This window comes from Boleophthalmus pectinirostris, unplaced genomic scaffold (assembly GCF_026225935.1).
Source record: "Boleophthalmus pectinirostris isolate CB_2022bp ecotype Guang Dong unplaced genomic scaffold, ASM2622593v1 HiC_scaffold_19, whole genome shotgun sequence".
NCBI lineage: Eukaryota > Metazoa > Chordata > Actinopteri > Gobiiformes > Gobiidae > Boleophthalmus > Boleophthalmus pectinirostris.
Window position 1 is genome coordinate 20,793,883 of NW_026571140.1, and position 14,401 is coordinate 20,808,283.

A 14,401-nucleotide genomic window follows, 5' to 3' on the forward strand; every position below is an offset into this window, starting at 1 on the left:
GGACTGAAGTGAGAGCATATAGTGACAAAGAAAATAAATATCAAGCAAAGAACTAGTTTTATTCGTTGTGCTTTAGCTGTTGTAATTTCCAATACCAATTTTAGCATTTTGTGATTGAATAGAGGATGGGAACATTAATGAAATAAACAAATGTTTTAGTAAACCAAAAAAAAAGATCACAATCCATGGATAGTAAAAATGAAATATATTAAACAAAAGCAAACACTATGTCCCCTTGTGCGCATGTCCCAGACTAACGTCTTGTGTTACTTTGAGGATAAACGCTGAGCCAAGATTAAATGCAGTCATGTAAGTTCAGGTACATTCCCCTTGAGTCTCAACCTGGACATGTTGGTGCCCTCACCACTGAGTTTAAGTGGAAAAGTGGCACAGCTGAAGACTAAACCGATAGGCCTCATCCACAAAGATGAACTTCTGTTCTAAAGAAAAACAATGGAAACATAAAAAGTAAACAAGAGCAGGTTTGCAGTGGAATCACTATCAGTTGCTTTCTCTCCAGTGCAAGAACTGAGTCTCAAAACCATTGCAGTCCTTCAGGACGCAAAAAAGTTTGTTTTTTTTAGCTAGAATTTATTTTCATTGATATACTTTAAATCTAAGTATTTGCAAAATATTTATTTGCCAGTCAAATGTACACTTTGTGCAGAAAAGCTTTAATTATGACTTAACTTCTAAAGCGCATTTTTAAGAGATGGGTCTTTCTAAATCTAAACCCTGAAAGCACTACACAAATCTCTCATACAAGAAGCTGCTCAGATTTTATTCCCCTATCTTATTCCCTGCTTTTATTGGCTCAAGTTGTACGTAGATCAGAAAAACGGGAGGAAATGGAGACTGGGAGATGGCAGAGAACATAATCTGGCCTTTTAACAAAGTGACTAATGATAATGCTGGTGCTGGGCCATTTCAAAGCAAACAGGCTTTTAAACGGCTGCAAATTCATCAAGACAGCAGTTTTCCTGTGTAAAGGCAGGCGTTGATATCTCATCCTTAGAAAAAGGTTTTTCAAACCAAAACCCAAGAGGTCTCCCCAGCCATTCATTTTCAGTCTGTGGTGGATAGATCTTCCCATATACAAATTCACCAATTCTGGTCCAAGCAGTGTGCTTGTGCAGAACAGAGTCTCAGGTCCAAAGATAAAACCTCACCTCCATCTAGTCACCTGTCCTTTCACACTGATGAATCCAAATGAAAAACAGCAGTGGTGTACAGAGGAGAGCAGTCACAAGGAGCTTTATGTGAACGGAGTTAGTTTCTCTTCTCCAACAGAGTTGGAAAAGCTGGTTCTTGGAAAAGCAGGAGGGGAAAAGAAAAAAAATGCAAGAAAACAAGTTGGGCAGTGTTCCTGTTCATTAGATTGGTGTGTGTTATGTAGATTTGCTGCATTTTGAGTGCGAGTGGCGTATTCTTGCGTCCGGTTCCTTGCGAGTGTGTTTAAGTGTCTACAGCAGGTCGACACGACGGTAGTACAGCAGGTAGGCGGTGCGCTCTGCAGTCTGCTTCACCACCTGATACTGGGTGATGACTTTCACGGCTTGGTCATCAATGCGCAACCAGCCATTCAGACCGATGTGGAAGACATCCGTGGTGTAGTGACCGCCTGTTGCACTGTTTCCATGGTGATAGACCACTAGAAAAACAGAATGCAAATTGTGTTAATCAAAACCCTTATAAAAAGGAAATAGTTATTACAATTAACAATACTCACCAGCAAAGAGCCTGTAAGTTCTTTGGCCTTTCAAAACTTTACTCCGAACTCCAGAAGACAACAGATCTTAAAAATAATAAAAAAAAAAACATGTCAAAAATCAAATTCGAACAAAGTTAGATTTCACGTTAGAACAATACCTTTGCTTATTTCAAGGTCGACAGGGTAATCAATAATCTTTGTTAGTTTCTGGCAACCTCCAGTTTTTTCAAAGACAAATCTTTTGAGGTGGAGCACGAGGACAGGTGGCAGCTCTTCCAATGTTACCTTACGACTGATCTCAATCTTTAAAAAAATAAAATAAATAAATATATATATATAAAATTAATATACCAATGCTCGAATATTGCATAGCTTTCTGCAGAAGAGATATGCAAACATAATATTGAAATGTTTGTGTTAATAACAAAAGTAATGTGAAAAAGTCAACATAACAGATTGATAAGAAGACTTCAGATAATGTACCTCCTGCTTAGTTTTTGAAGTGTATCCTTGGACAGACTCTCGAGCTACCAATGTTTCCAAAGCCTCCTGGACTGTACGTATCTTTTCTGACTGGATGTCCAGCTGCAGAGTGAAGAAAGGCTGAAGTGTGGCTGATTCCTTGGAGTTTTGTTGATAAACCACCGACCTATAGAACCAAATAACAAATAATACAAGAGCTGTAGAGAGGGGTTCAAAAGCAGTGTGTAGAAATGATGTAGGCTCTTACTCAAAATGGGCTCTACAGACCAATTCTTCAGATTTTTGGTCACATTCCATTTCACCATTTTGAAATATCAATTACAATAGACATCCAAAACAATGGTAAAACTTGTTGGAAGCATTAATGCCATACCAATAGTAAATGTTGCATGTGGCCCTTAGGCTATGTAGGCTATGTGTACTAATTTAACTCTCGGTCACTGTCAGACTTTCACTATTGGGCAGAGATTGTATTGCTTAAGCAATAAGCAAAAAAAAAAAAAACCCAAAAAAGTAAAAGATAATTTAAAACAAAAACAAAAACAGTTGAACACATGATTAACTACGGACAATCATGTGATTAACTGCAATAAAATAAAAAATATATAAAATAAACTGATTGCATATGTAAATAAGCAAACATAGAAGTTACAAAATCTATATCTTTCTTGAGAATAACCATAAAAATGTGTGTTGGCATACCTTATGTGCCCACCAAATATGTCAGTGATTGGTGTGCGGACAAAGTCAGCTTGTCGAGTGATTGAAGTCTTGTTTCTAGGACCAACTTGCTCCCACTCATCCTCACTCCCATCTTCCTCTTTTTCAGCATCCTCTTCCTCTGCCCCCATTTGAATGTCTGGTCCATTTGGCGCGGAAACTTCTGCTGAGCAAATAAAAAACATCCGTCAGCTAACAATTGTACCAGACAAGCAATTATTTTTTGTTTTTGCTATAGTGTTCAAAGTTTTTTGGTTCTAGAATTATACATACTGTAATTAGGGCTTACCATTTTCCTGAGGTGAGATAAGTTTTTTCAGTGCCAGCATCTCTTCATGTAGACCATTGAGAGTGAAGCCAAGATATTCTTCTGCATCCTCTTGCCGTCCCTGAATAATATAAAAATGTATGCTCTATCAAATACTTCTAAAATAATTTGTGCAACTCAAAGTACAAACTGAAAGAACAGTGGGTGCAGGCCAAATTATTACATTCACAGACACTTGCTCAGGAGGATATTATTTCATTACTGAAACTAGACTCGAAAAGTATTACAAAACTGCTTATTGCGCTTCCTTTTAGTCAAATTAGAAAAACAAAAAAGTACCTTCTCAGAAAGACTTGACTTAATAAGTGTAAGAAGTTTGTAAATGTATGTAGGCTCAAAGGGTGCGCCAGGCCGGATGTCTTTCACAACTTTGTCTCCAGCTATTGCAGAAATACAAATGTTATTAAATCATTACCTATTCGGAGAGATGGATTATGTAGTCTTAAGTTTTCTACCTTGTTGCTTGGTCTTTGATGGCACAGGCATGTTGTTGAACTCATTCACAAGTCTTACACTAAGAAAATATTAAAATATGTCAAGAGTAAACCAATAAAAATTATACTAAAATAATAAACTCACAAGTTATCCATCATAGGTGTGGAGGTACATGGTCTCTGCATTTCATTATGCAAAGGAATAGACTTCATCAGGTGGTACATGGGTGGGCAAGCAATTAGGGCCTGCAGTGTCTGTGCAATTTAGAGTCAAGAATAAATACATGGTAATAATGTGTACACATACCAATATGATGTACTGTATTACAAATGGAGTGTCAAAACGTTTTTTTTGTTTGTTTTTTTTAAAGGATACAGCATTAATATAGCACCAGTTTCCCTTGTTGATCAGTCCCCTTGGCTGCAAAGACACTGGTTTATGTATCAACTTCACATTCTCAATAATTTCTGGGGATTAAAAAAAATGTCAGATTCATACAGATTACAAGTGTACTAGTCATAAAAATGACTTTTACAAGGGTGTTTATGTTTTAAAGAATTTACAATAGAAATGTTTCTTCTTCCAGATATGCCACTCATGAGATGAGCATGAGCAACTATTTGAATAAAAGCACAGGTTTCTTTTCCACGCCTAGGAAGGGAGCATGTCATTGAACAAAACAGTTCCCATGGTAACGTGGACTTAAATATAGCAAATAAATATTGTACAAAACAGCTTTAAAAGAATACATTTTCTATGTACATTTCCAACAATACTGTAGTCAGCCTTTCAGTTGTTTTTCCAAGTCAGGCTAAACCATTTTGGATACAGCCACGCCACCTAGTGACTGCTTCCAATCACTACAAATCATATATTGTAAAACAGGAACATGGCACGTCTATACATTGCCTTGAAGACCTGCTACCCCAATCAATTTCTACGTATCAACTGGTAAAATAGGGATCACTGAAAGAAAACGAAAGGGAATCACTGTTCTATATGCTAGAACTACTAAAATCTAGCAACATACATTTACCGACAGCTTTCACTGTGGTGAAACGTTACTGGTAAGACAAACTAAAATGAAAGCCAAGCATTATGAAAGGAAGATGATTGCCCATATTTTTTATACCTGCAAGTTTGGGGGCCATGGGATCTTCAGAGACATGGACAGGAGTTTCCTTGACTTCCCCAACTTTCTCTTGCTGCTCCTGTGCAGCAGGAGAAGAGGGAGCAACCACCTCCACAACATTTTTAACCTCTACAAAGGCCTGAGGTCCACCAGGCAGAGGCTTAGAGTTGTGGAAGAGGCTGGCCCAAGATTTGGGGCGACTGGCAGTGGGTGCAGCTGGTGTTGCAGCTAAATGAACATGATCAGTCACTGAGGCCAGAGCAGAGTCTAGGGCAACAGGCCGAACCTCCTCCCCATTCTCACTGTCCACTTTCTGTGCCTCTGCTCTCACAGAAACATCAGGCCCTGGGAGCCCATTGGCAAAGTCACTGTTCACAACTCCCCGCTCCTCCAGTGCAGTAGTGAGAGAAGTGGTAAGAGGAGGTGGACTGCCGGATTTGGAGTGGGGGCTGTTTGGTCTGTCTGCAGGTTTGGGGCTCTGTGGGTCCAAAAAGTCCTGCTGCTGGTCTGCTGTCCTCTGTGCCTCTATTGTCCCTCTGCTCTGAGAGGATGACAAAGAGGAAGTAGTTGCAACATTAGTCTCTGGTAAAGAGCCTGCTCCGCTCACCAAGTCCAAAGAAGAGTCATCTGGGCTATCACAAGTCCTCTGACTGGAAGTTGGTGCAGGGGCCAAATTCACTGCAGCTGAAGATGCCATGGAAACAGCATCTGGAGCAGACAGTTCTTCTCCTGATAGTGCTCTGCTGTCCATGTCCTCAGCACCATGATGTAGGGGACCAAGTGCATGTCCATTCACCATTACCGTCACAGGTGTCCCATCTGGTGCACCACTACTAGATGTGTCTAAATAGCTGTAGTATCCAGGCGGCCGTTTTTTCTTTTTCTTTCTCTCTCGTTGTCCCAGGGCACCAGAACCACCATCCATGTCCTGACAAGCCTGATGATTATTTAAGCCCGAGATATCTGAATCTGGACCATCAAGTGAGTTGAAGTGTGCTCCATCAGGGACATCAGCGGTGTGGACCAGTCTGGGGAGGTTTCGGGCCAGACTGGGAACCCAGTATAAACTCTGGAGCCTGAGGGTTGAGGTTGCTGGATACCTTATATAATGAATCATTGATCCCAATAGGCTTGGAATCAATTACCTCATCAACACCAAACTCAATGTGCTGATAGTCTTCTGCTGTAAACAACATTAAAAAACAATTAGACACAGTAAATAAGTCTGTTTAAATTCAGCCCTAAACAGTCATGTTTTCTTTTTTTTTTTTAGATTGAGGTCCTGGCCTGGTCTGAAAGAAATTTTGTGAGCCAATACTTAGAGCATGAATAATTGTGTGTTAAACAAGATAAAGTTTATCATTTTGCAATAAAAGAAAGCTAAATTATAAAAGGAAATGATGACTTAAAGATTGGTCTTCATCTCAGGGCCCAAATATTTCATAAAATATATACATTTATGGTACAGAAAGATGCAATCTAATCATTAAACATTGATTGGAGTCAAGTTATTTTGCAGTGTGAGGTACATTTTGCAAATGTGAAGAGAAAAGATGTTAGTGCCTTTTCAGAAACTTTCAAATGCTTTTTTTTAGATGACAAGAGTCACCCAGTAAAATACACCCTGATGGGCTGCATCAGGGTATATTTTACTTAGTGTTACAGCTATCACCATTATTATTATTACCAATCAACATAATATAAATGCATTGTTATAGATATTGTTAAATAGTTACAGGTAACTAATTTGGTTAATTATCACCATTCTTAGTACATTAATACAAGTCTATATTATTCTCTCCACCATTAGAATTTACCAAAACACAGAATGCAAAAGAGCAGTAACTAACAACTGCATGCAAAGCTCTACAGACTTGAACAAAAAGCAAGAAAATGTAGCAAGATTTAGAATGCCACCAGTTTTGGAAATTTGAAATTTTAGTTTTAGAGCAAACAGGTTGTCAAGCCACAGCATGTTGAACTCCTCAACTCACCGCAAACCTGCAGTCCCATTGACTCCATAATATAAGGTACAGCAGGAGTGCAGTAACTTCCTAAATAATCAATACAGATCATGTTAAATATAAATGGCGCATGGATGCCCCCAGCAATAAGACTAGAGCCAGTTATTTAACATTGATGAATTTGGTGGCTTCAAATTGAGTTGAGTCAAGAATTCCCCAGGTTAACATCTATAGATGTTTTTTTTTTTTTTTCCATGTCACTTTTTTTTCATTTATGTACATGACATATTGTTAGGGATTTAATCTTAAGTACATACCTGAAGACTGATTAACACAGGAGACTTTGTCATTGAATGGAGGAAGCTGTAGAGAGAAGAAAAAATTCAAAGGCAAAATTGGTATGTCTTACGGTTATTAAAATGACACAAAATTATATTTCCCCCCAAAATACCTTACCTCTACATGGCAACGTGGAGAAACAAAAAATTGGTTTATTTCATCTGGGCTGAACTCCCCAAAGATGTACTGGGAAGAAAGAAAGAGGCACTTAATATACACCATTTAGACAGATTTGAAAACAGGTTTATTATAACAAGTTCAAACTTTGTGTCAAAATAAAAATTTAACATTTTGTTAAAACCATAATAAAATCCTTTCCAACACCTTATTGAGAAAGACCCAAAAGTATCAACAAGGTGATAAGACAAGGCCAGGATGAAAAAGTGAACTGGGCTCAATGGCCACACAGTTAATCCTCTCAGTGAAATCAACAGTGAAATGTGAAAGGTAAAAAAGGAAAGTGCAACTCAAGCATATGTAACTCTTTGCAAACAAGGCCTCACATGAAGGCCCACAGTGCTGAACCGGCACTAAAAGTGACAAACAGCCAGCTCTAATCCAATGACCACAGGATGGCTAATACAATCACAACAGAAAGAATGTCCCTTTGCCCCTTTCTGCAGGCGTGATACATATGCCATAAAAAGCTTCCTTTATGTTACCTAGGATTATGACAAAGAAAATTATATTCTAAAATGCCAACGTTTCAAGTACAGTTAAACAGGTGGGTCTGGATGGAAACATTACAATTATTAAGAAATACAGCACCACCTCACAATCATTGTTTAAAAAAATAAAAATAAAAAAACTTTATGACTGTTGCCATAACAGTATCAAATGAATGCAAATATGTGCAGGAATTCCACCATGACACAACTGTGGCTATGCTACTGAACTGGAATGCATATGACTGTATACTGGGCAGCTTGACAGAGTAAAAAAAACTACATCAACTCAAAAATTAAGGTCAGACTAGTTTGACTCTAAATGCCTGCCTGAGCCTGCATAGACATGTGATGTCATTGTTATAATACAACTAATACCTATAAAGTTGTTTATGGAATGCTGTTTTGAAGATATGCAAAATTTGAATATCACGTATACTAATATTATGAACACTGTAATTTCCAAATAACAGTATAAAATGATAGATGTGTATATGTATCATATATGTAATGTAATATGTAGTTTTACTATCCATTCACTTTTGATTGTTACTTAAACCTCAACTAAAACATATTTTAACATATTTCTTTTGGATTGTTATACTCAAAAATTCAATCAATTCATATCAGTTATTTTGGTCAATAATACCACTCCTAGGCATCACATCAGGACAAAATTACACTAAAGCCACATTAAAAATAAATACTAGCCTGGACACAGCTGGGATAAAAAAAAAATACATTAATAAAAATACTGTAATAAAAACGACTGCAGGCAACATTTTCAGTTGCAAATGATTTTTAAAAGCTACCTTGCATACCTTGGTTTGACTGCCTAACCAAATACACAAATGTCAAACTAGGAAAAGGACAGTTTATTTGTGTTAATTAAAGTTTTATTCATTTTATTTATTTATTTATTTATTTTTTATCATTATCATACTGTAATAAAGACCTGGTTTCAACAACGTGGTCTCTACTGAACTTTTGCATTACCATTAATTATAACACTATATTACAAGCAGCTATGCCAGTTGGGCGTGTATAGCTTGTTGCTCCAGCTTTGAGGGGTAAGCCAATAGAAAGTCAGTACCGCAGCCAGCAGTGTTAAGCAAAGGGTCACTGAGGTGGCTGATCATTCAAATAACTTTTTCAGGGTAGACTTTCTCTTTAGTCAATATGAAAATGGGCCTTCCCACATGACATCCAACTTCCTCTGAAATTGCTGCAAATTAGCCGCCGATGTCACAAGGCGCAGGCACGCTGCCGAAAAAATGCCATTTACACAATTTAGCGTTAGTAGTATATAATATGCAGTTAAAACACAAAGTTTTTACCATCTTGTCTGACGCTGAAGGTCCACAGGCTCAAGGCTCACATTTAATTAATGTTTAGCCAACTTGCTAGCAGGATGACTAAAGTATAACCACACCACCTGTGTGCAAGGACGCTTAATTATCAAATTAAATGTTATTTATTTATGAATACGTTATATCACATTTTAAAGTTGTAAAATCACGATTACTGAAATACTTCAAATTTAAAAGCATAAAATATCCTGGTATGATATCTGGTATTTGAGACATGCGCTGGGCCAGGCCTGAGCAGGTGGGCCATGCACACACGCAGTTTTCAGTGTCAGTTTACATCAGAAGAAAAACACAAGCCAGACCAACGGTTTCACAAGAAAGTGCACAGGTGTTTAGAGTAATTTGGCTAAACGTAGCTGTCATCTTGGTGTAGAAACCAGTTATAGTGCATCTTACCAATATGAATGGAGGGACGTGGGGCCTGTTAGCTCCACGCTGCTTCGTGCAGTGAGGCTTAGGGGGGCATTAGCCAGCACTTTTCTGTACTCATTTCAATGACACGACTAACCAGATGTTTCCAAACGTACATTGATTGGGGCTGAATTAACAATGTTATGCACTATCCTCAAATAGCACAACATTGCACAGCAGATATGGGGTCTAGAGTCTGTCCTTAACGTTACAAGACATCACACGGGTCTTGTTTTGCAGGCTAATATTAGCCAGTTAGCATAGCTACCTGGTTGCTGTAAGAAGCCATGCTCCCGGTGTGATTTTCTCTTCTCCGCTGACAAGACGAAAACTCTCCCGGGAGGAAGCTGTAGATTTGTATTAAACAAACGATCTAATTTAACGCCATTGTCCTTTCCCAATGAAGTCCTGGCAGTGGCAGATGGTGAGCCATGCAATGCATCAGCATTTCATGCTGCTTGCAATCCCATCAGCGCCATTTCTGTGTGGCATTCCCCTCGTCTGCTACGAGCGCTACAAGCGAGCAGCGCGATCAGCTCTAGCAGCGTGTGAGCTCCGAACTAGCTCCACTTCCGACAGAGTTGTGAAAAGAGTCTTCACAATAAAAGCACAGACCTGTCGATTGGCAAATGACGTTTTTATATAGATTTGCCTGTTAAGGTGATAAATTAATTTGTTGTGACAAACATCGCATTATGTTTATATTTAGGGTAATTACTATTATGTTTTATTATTTTATTCGTGTTTTTGGATTCATTTTATATTGCATATACAGTGCACTAAAATCTGAAAAATAATATGTCAAAGAACGTAGTTTTGATTTCAGGAGGCTGACCACCACTGGGGTGACCAACCAGGCTATGGGAGTAATTGCTTCTTGTGGGCGTGGCATAACGTACAGGTGTGTTATCACGAAGCAGGAAGCATACAAATCACCATGTTTATTTCCAGCCCTCACAATCGGAATCTTGTGTTATTCGTTTTTGCATTGTTTAACCTAGTCAGTCCAACGATTTACTCATTTTAGTCTCGCTTGATTGTCATCTGTAACGTGATCTAGCTCGTATAAGAAATACTGCAGCGAAGATGCCAGAAAAAGGAAGGCAGCAGCGTAGGGACGATGCATATTATGGTCAGAATTACCACAGAGATCAACACAACATCAGGGATCATTATGAAAGATCCAGAGGTCAAGAGGAACGGAGCAGCGGTTACGCTGGTGACAGGCGCCCCAAACTTGACAGGTATAAAGAGTCACCTGTTTACAGGAAGCACCATCCAGTACGCCCAGCAAAACTGTAAAGAGACTATGGCACTAATAGTATTATAAAAATAATAATGCATTTAAAAAAGAGAGATTCGTTTACACTGATATGCCTAACTGTTCACTGACCACAATCTGTTGTTTTAAGGTCCAGAGAAATGTCAGTGAATCAGTCTGAAGAGGATGATCACAAAGCTCGTCAAGGATCGGCTCCCTTCAACCTGCGATACATCCCAACATCTAGAGGCAAGTTATTAAGCGGCATAAACAGAACGGATAGCCTACTTCCAAGGCACACCTAAAAGGGCCTGCATGCTATGTTTTAACTTAATACATGAAATGAGATTATCAATTTCAAATTCATTAAACGCACATTTTGTTGTGTTGATTTTAACAGCCAGCCTAGATATAAGGCCTAAGTGTATGTATTAGTGTGAATATCAGTTGTTTACAATAGCATGTTCAAATTAAGATTAGGTCAATCAACAATCAGCCCATGGCAGCACATGTCTGAAACTGGCAAACAGCTGGCACTAACAATCATCTACATCATTAGAATCAATATGTACTACACATCTTTATGTCAGATTGCTTCACTTCATGTTGACCTAATGTGTCTCTCAAACTTGATCTTTCAGGGCTTTGCCAACTCATGGAGATCTTTGTTAATCTCCTCATAATTATCTGTGCTGGTGTACCATATAGCAACAATGGTGGTTACCGTGACCTTGCCAGTCTGGGAGGGGTCTATTACTATCACTTTGGTGGAGCTAACGCCTTTACTGGAGCTGACGCTGAACGGGTGAAGGAGCTGGACCAGTTGTTTCATCAGCTGAAGAGACCACCCTACATCTTCACCATGGCCTGCGCGGGCTGCATTATGGTTTATGCCTGTGTAATGCTTTGTTTGGGGGTTTTCAGAGTGCCATACCGCTGGCCTGCAGTGCTGCTTGGTGAGGCTCTAGTGAACTTTCTCATTGGCTTAGGTTACATCCCAGCCCTGGCCTTCTATTTTATTAAACTGCAAGAGACCTACAGTAATGCCATTTGCAAAGAGAGAGAACAGATGTACAAGAGTAAAGGCCATAAAGGTTTTGAATGTCAGTTTCATGGGGCAGATATTGCAGTAGGTCTCTTTGGGGTGCTAGGGGTTTTTGTCTTCATCTTTGGTACTGTTTTGGCTGTCAGAGCTTTTAGGACTGTGAGGAAACTAAAGAGCCAACGAAGAAATGAGGAGAACAATTACTGAATCTCTGATCAAACTAATTACAATTTTACATTAAATACCCATTTATAGTTGTAAGCCTTAAACATTTTCATTGTTTATACTTTTATAAAATGTTGTATAGATTTTGTATTGAGGTATAGCATTTAGATTTAATAAAAAGCTTTTATATTGTGGTTACTGTTACTGTACAGATGCATTGCATTTTTTATTACTTTATTACTTTTATTAGAAAATTGTAATTAAAATTAATTGATTTCCTTTATGACCACTTTTTTAGTATTGTATCTATTGTCTTATTAATTTTCTCATTCATACCACATATATCAAATAATAAAGACTACTAAAGAATCACAATAAAAAGTTTTATTATTATTTATTTTATTGCTACTTGGTTTTGTTTTAAAACACATTACTCTTAAACTTAATGATAGCAGCAATAAAATATAAACAACTTTTAAAATTGATTCAGTTGTGTCAAGTACACAGCAAAGTGCTCCTTATTAGTTTCATTCATAAATGAAGATGTTCTTTCTGAAAAAAGACACATGCATGCCTATTTGCCATCTAAATACCATACACCCATTTTATACATATTTTTTACTTGAACATGTCTTGTTTATTTCAAGAGTATGCTTTACTGTATAAAATGCATTAATGCTCCAAAATAAGTTCTAGGAGTGATTAGCTAGTAATCATACAGAAAGAGAAGTACAAAAATAAACAATTTATTGTCAATGAAAAGAAAAATCAACCATTTCTACAAAATGATGCAAAAGAGGACCAGTGGCTACTTTGGTCACATGAAGCATACTCGATGAGCTATTCACATCATTCACACATTACAATCAGTGCATCACTCCAGAACATGCACACACAAATGTATTTTCTATTTGCTGACTAACTTGGACATTGTGTTAGTCACTGATTAGCTGTTACAAAAACACAGTATTAGTGAAATACACATGCCCTATGGCACTCCAAACTCATGACAACTCTGCTCCACAATTAAAGGAACCAAATCATAAGTAGTGCATTGCACTTTCCCATTAGAAGTGAAGTAAAAATATGGTTGCATCTTTGCATATACACACAACACTGCAATCTCTGATTGTGCCTTTATAAAGAAGATCTATATCTACTGTCTAATGTATGAAAACTGTAAATAAGTCTTTTCTATCATCCACATGGCATAGCTGATTTATCTTGTTATTTATTCTGACTCTGAAGTAATTTTATTTTAGATATCTTCACAAAACATTTTAGTGTTGGAATTGATAAAAGCACAAATGAATACGAAGTACAAATGTGAACTAGTTTGTCACGTAAAATGCATTATTATTAAATAAAACCTCTACATCTGTTGGCTTGGTATTCATAGGCATAGGAGGTGATGAGCACTAAGGAAGTTAGTGGTTTATCCATCCTTTTATCTAATTCATTTAAATACACTTACATCTTAACACATAATTTAAGGCATTACTATTACCACTCTTAAGAGAAAGAACATTCTGTCCTGGACTTCATTTACATATGAAGTAGCAGAATAGAAGATTTACATGTGAAGTAACAGAATAGAAGATATAAACCTAAACAGTAAATCATGATGTAGGGCTGGGCAATTAATTGAAAGATCAAGAATTGTGAATAAGTAATGAATTGAGACACTACAGGCAATTCTCTTTCCAAATTTCATTATTTTTGGGGTTAGATGGCACAGATTAAAAGTCTGTATAATTTATGTTTAGGGTAAGTCTTTTTTTTTTTTTTTTCTAAAAAGACTAAAGTAAATTGAATTGAAAAATCCAGATCGATCAATATGTGAAAAAAAACCAAAAAAACAACTTGATCCTTTTTTTCGCATATAGCCCAGCTCTACCTTGATGCTATATGTATAATACAATAGCAATTAAACATTATACAATGGAGAGCTATCTCTCTGTAAGAGGTTGTTTTCTTTTTGGCACTAAGCAGGGGGGTTTGAGGGATAAACAAAGGTTTGAGTATGTCATACCTGATAATCTGAGCTATCTGGTAACTTTTAAAAGACACAAAATAATGTTCTACATTTGACAAATCAATATCAGTCTTATAAATGATAAGGAAATGTGCAATATTTGTAAAGGAAGAGGGGTTTCCAGTTTCCAAATAACTAAACCTGCACTTCTGTCAACAGTAACTTATAGATTCAGACAATCTTTATCCACCCACAATGGAAGAGTTAAGTTGTCCAGTTTGTCACTTTCTATTACATGTCCACTTTAATATGCTTCTATGTATAAACATAAATAGAGGATACAATGGAGTAATGGAGTAGATATATTTGCCTTATCAACTGCACTCATATAACATAT

General features: G+C 37.4%; 2 protein-coding genes across 2 annotated transcripts; one reads left to right on the top strand and one right to left on the bottom strand.

Annotated features, from left to right (window-relative positions):
• Positions 1-40: 40 nt before the first annotated feature.
• On the bottom strand, positions 41-10,110 carry usp10 (ubiquitin specific peptidase 10). The gene is given in 16 exon segments (XM_020941370.2): positions 41-1,651; positions 1,730-1,795; positions 1,870-2,014; positions 2,195-2,360; positions 2,897-3,080; positions 3,204-3,303; positions 3,522-3,622; positions 3,698-3,756; positions 3,822-3,931; positions 4,053-4,144; positions 4,810-5,834; positions 5,836-5,992; positions 6,804-6,863; positions 7,091-7,136; positions 7,230-7,298; positions 9,827-10,110. Coding segments are annotated over 16 exon segments (2,589 nt in total). The 5' UTR covers positions 9,848-10,110; the 3' UTR covers positions 41-1,463.
• A 359-nt stretch (positions 10,111-10,469) lies between these two features.
• marveld3 (MARVEL domain containing 3) lies at positions 10,470-12,357 on the top strand. The gene is made up of 3 exons (XM_020941686.2): positions 10,470-10,802; positions 10,971-11,068; positions 11,461-12,357. The coding sequence occupies exons 1-3, from the start codon at positions 10,645-10,647 to the stop codon at positions 12,069-12,071; spliced, it is 867 nt and encodes a 288-aa protein (XP_020797345.1). The 5' UTR covers positions 10,470-10,644; the 3' UTR covers positions 12,072-12,357.
• The last annotated feature ends 2,044 nt before the right edge of the window (positions 12,358-14,401 follow it).

Bases quoted from the DNA above. Each gene is read 5' to 3' on its own strand.
- marveld3 (XM_020941686.2), top strand. From the start codon at position 10,645: ATGCCAGAAAAAGGAAGGCAGCAGCGTAGGGACGATGCATATTATGGT. The intron at 10,803-10,970 runs GTATAAAGAGTC...TGTTGTTTTAAG, and splicing joins AGGCGCCCCAAACTTGACAG to GTCCAGAGAAATGTCAGTGA. The intron at 11,069-11,460 runs GCAAGTTATTAA...TTGATCTTTCAG, and splicing joins ATACATCCCAACATCTAGAG to GGCTTTGCCAACTCATGGAG.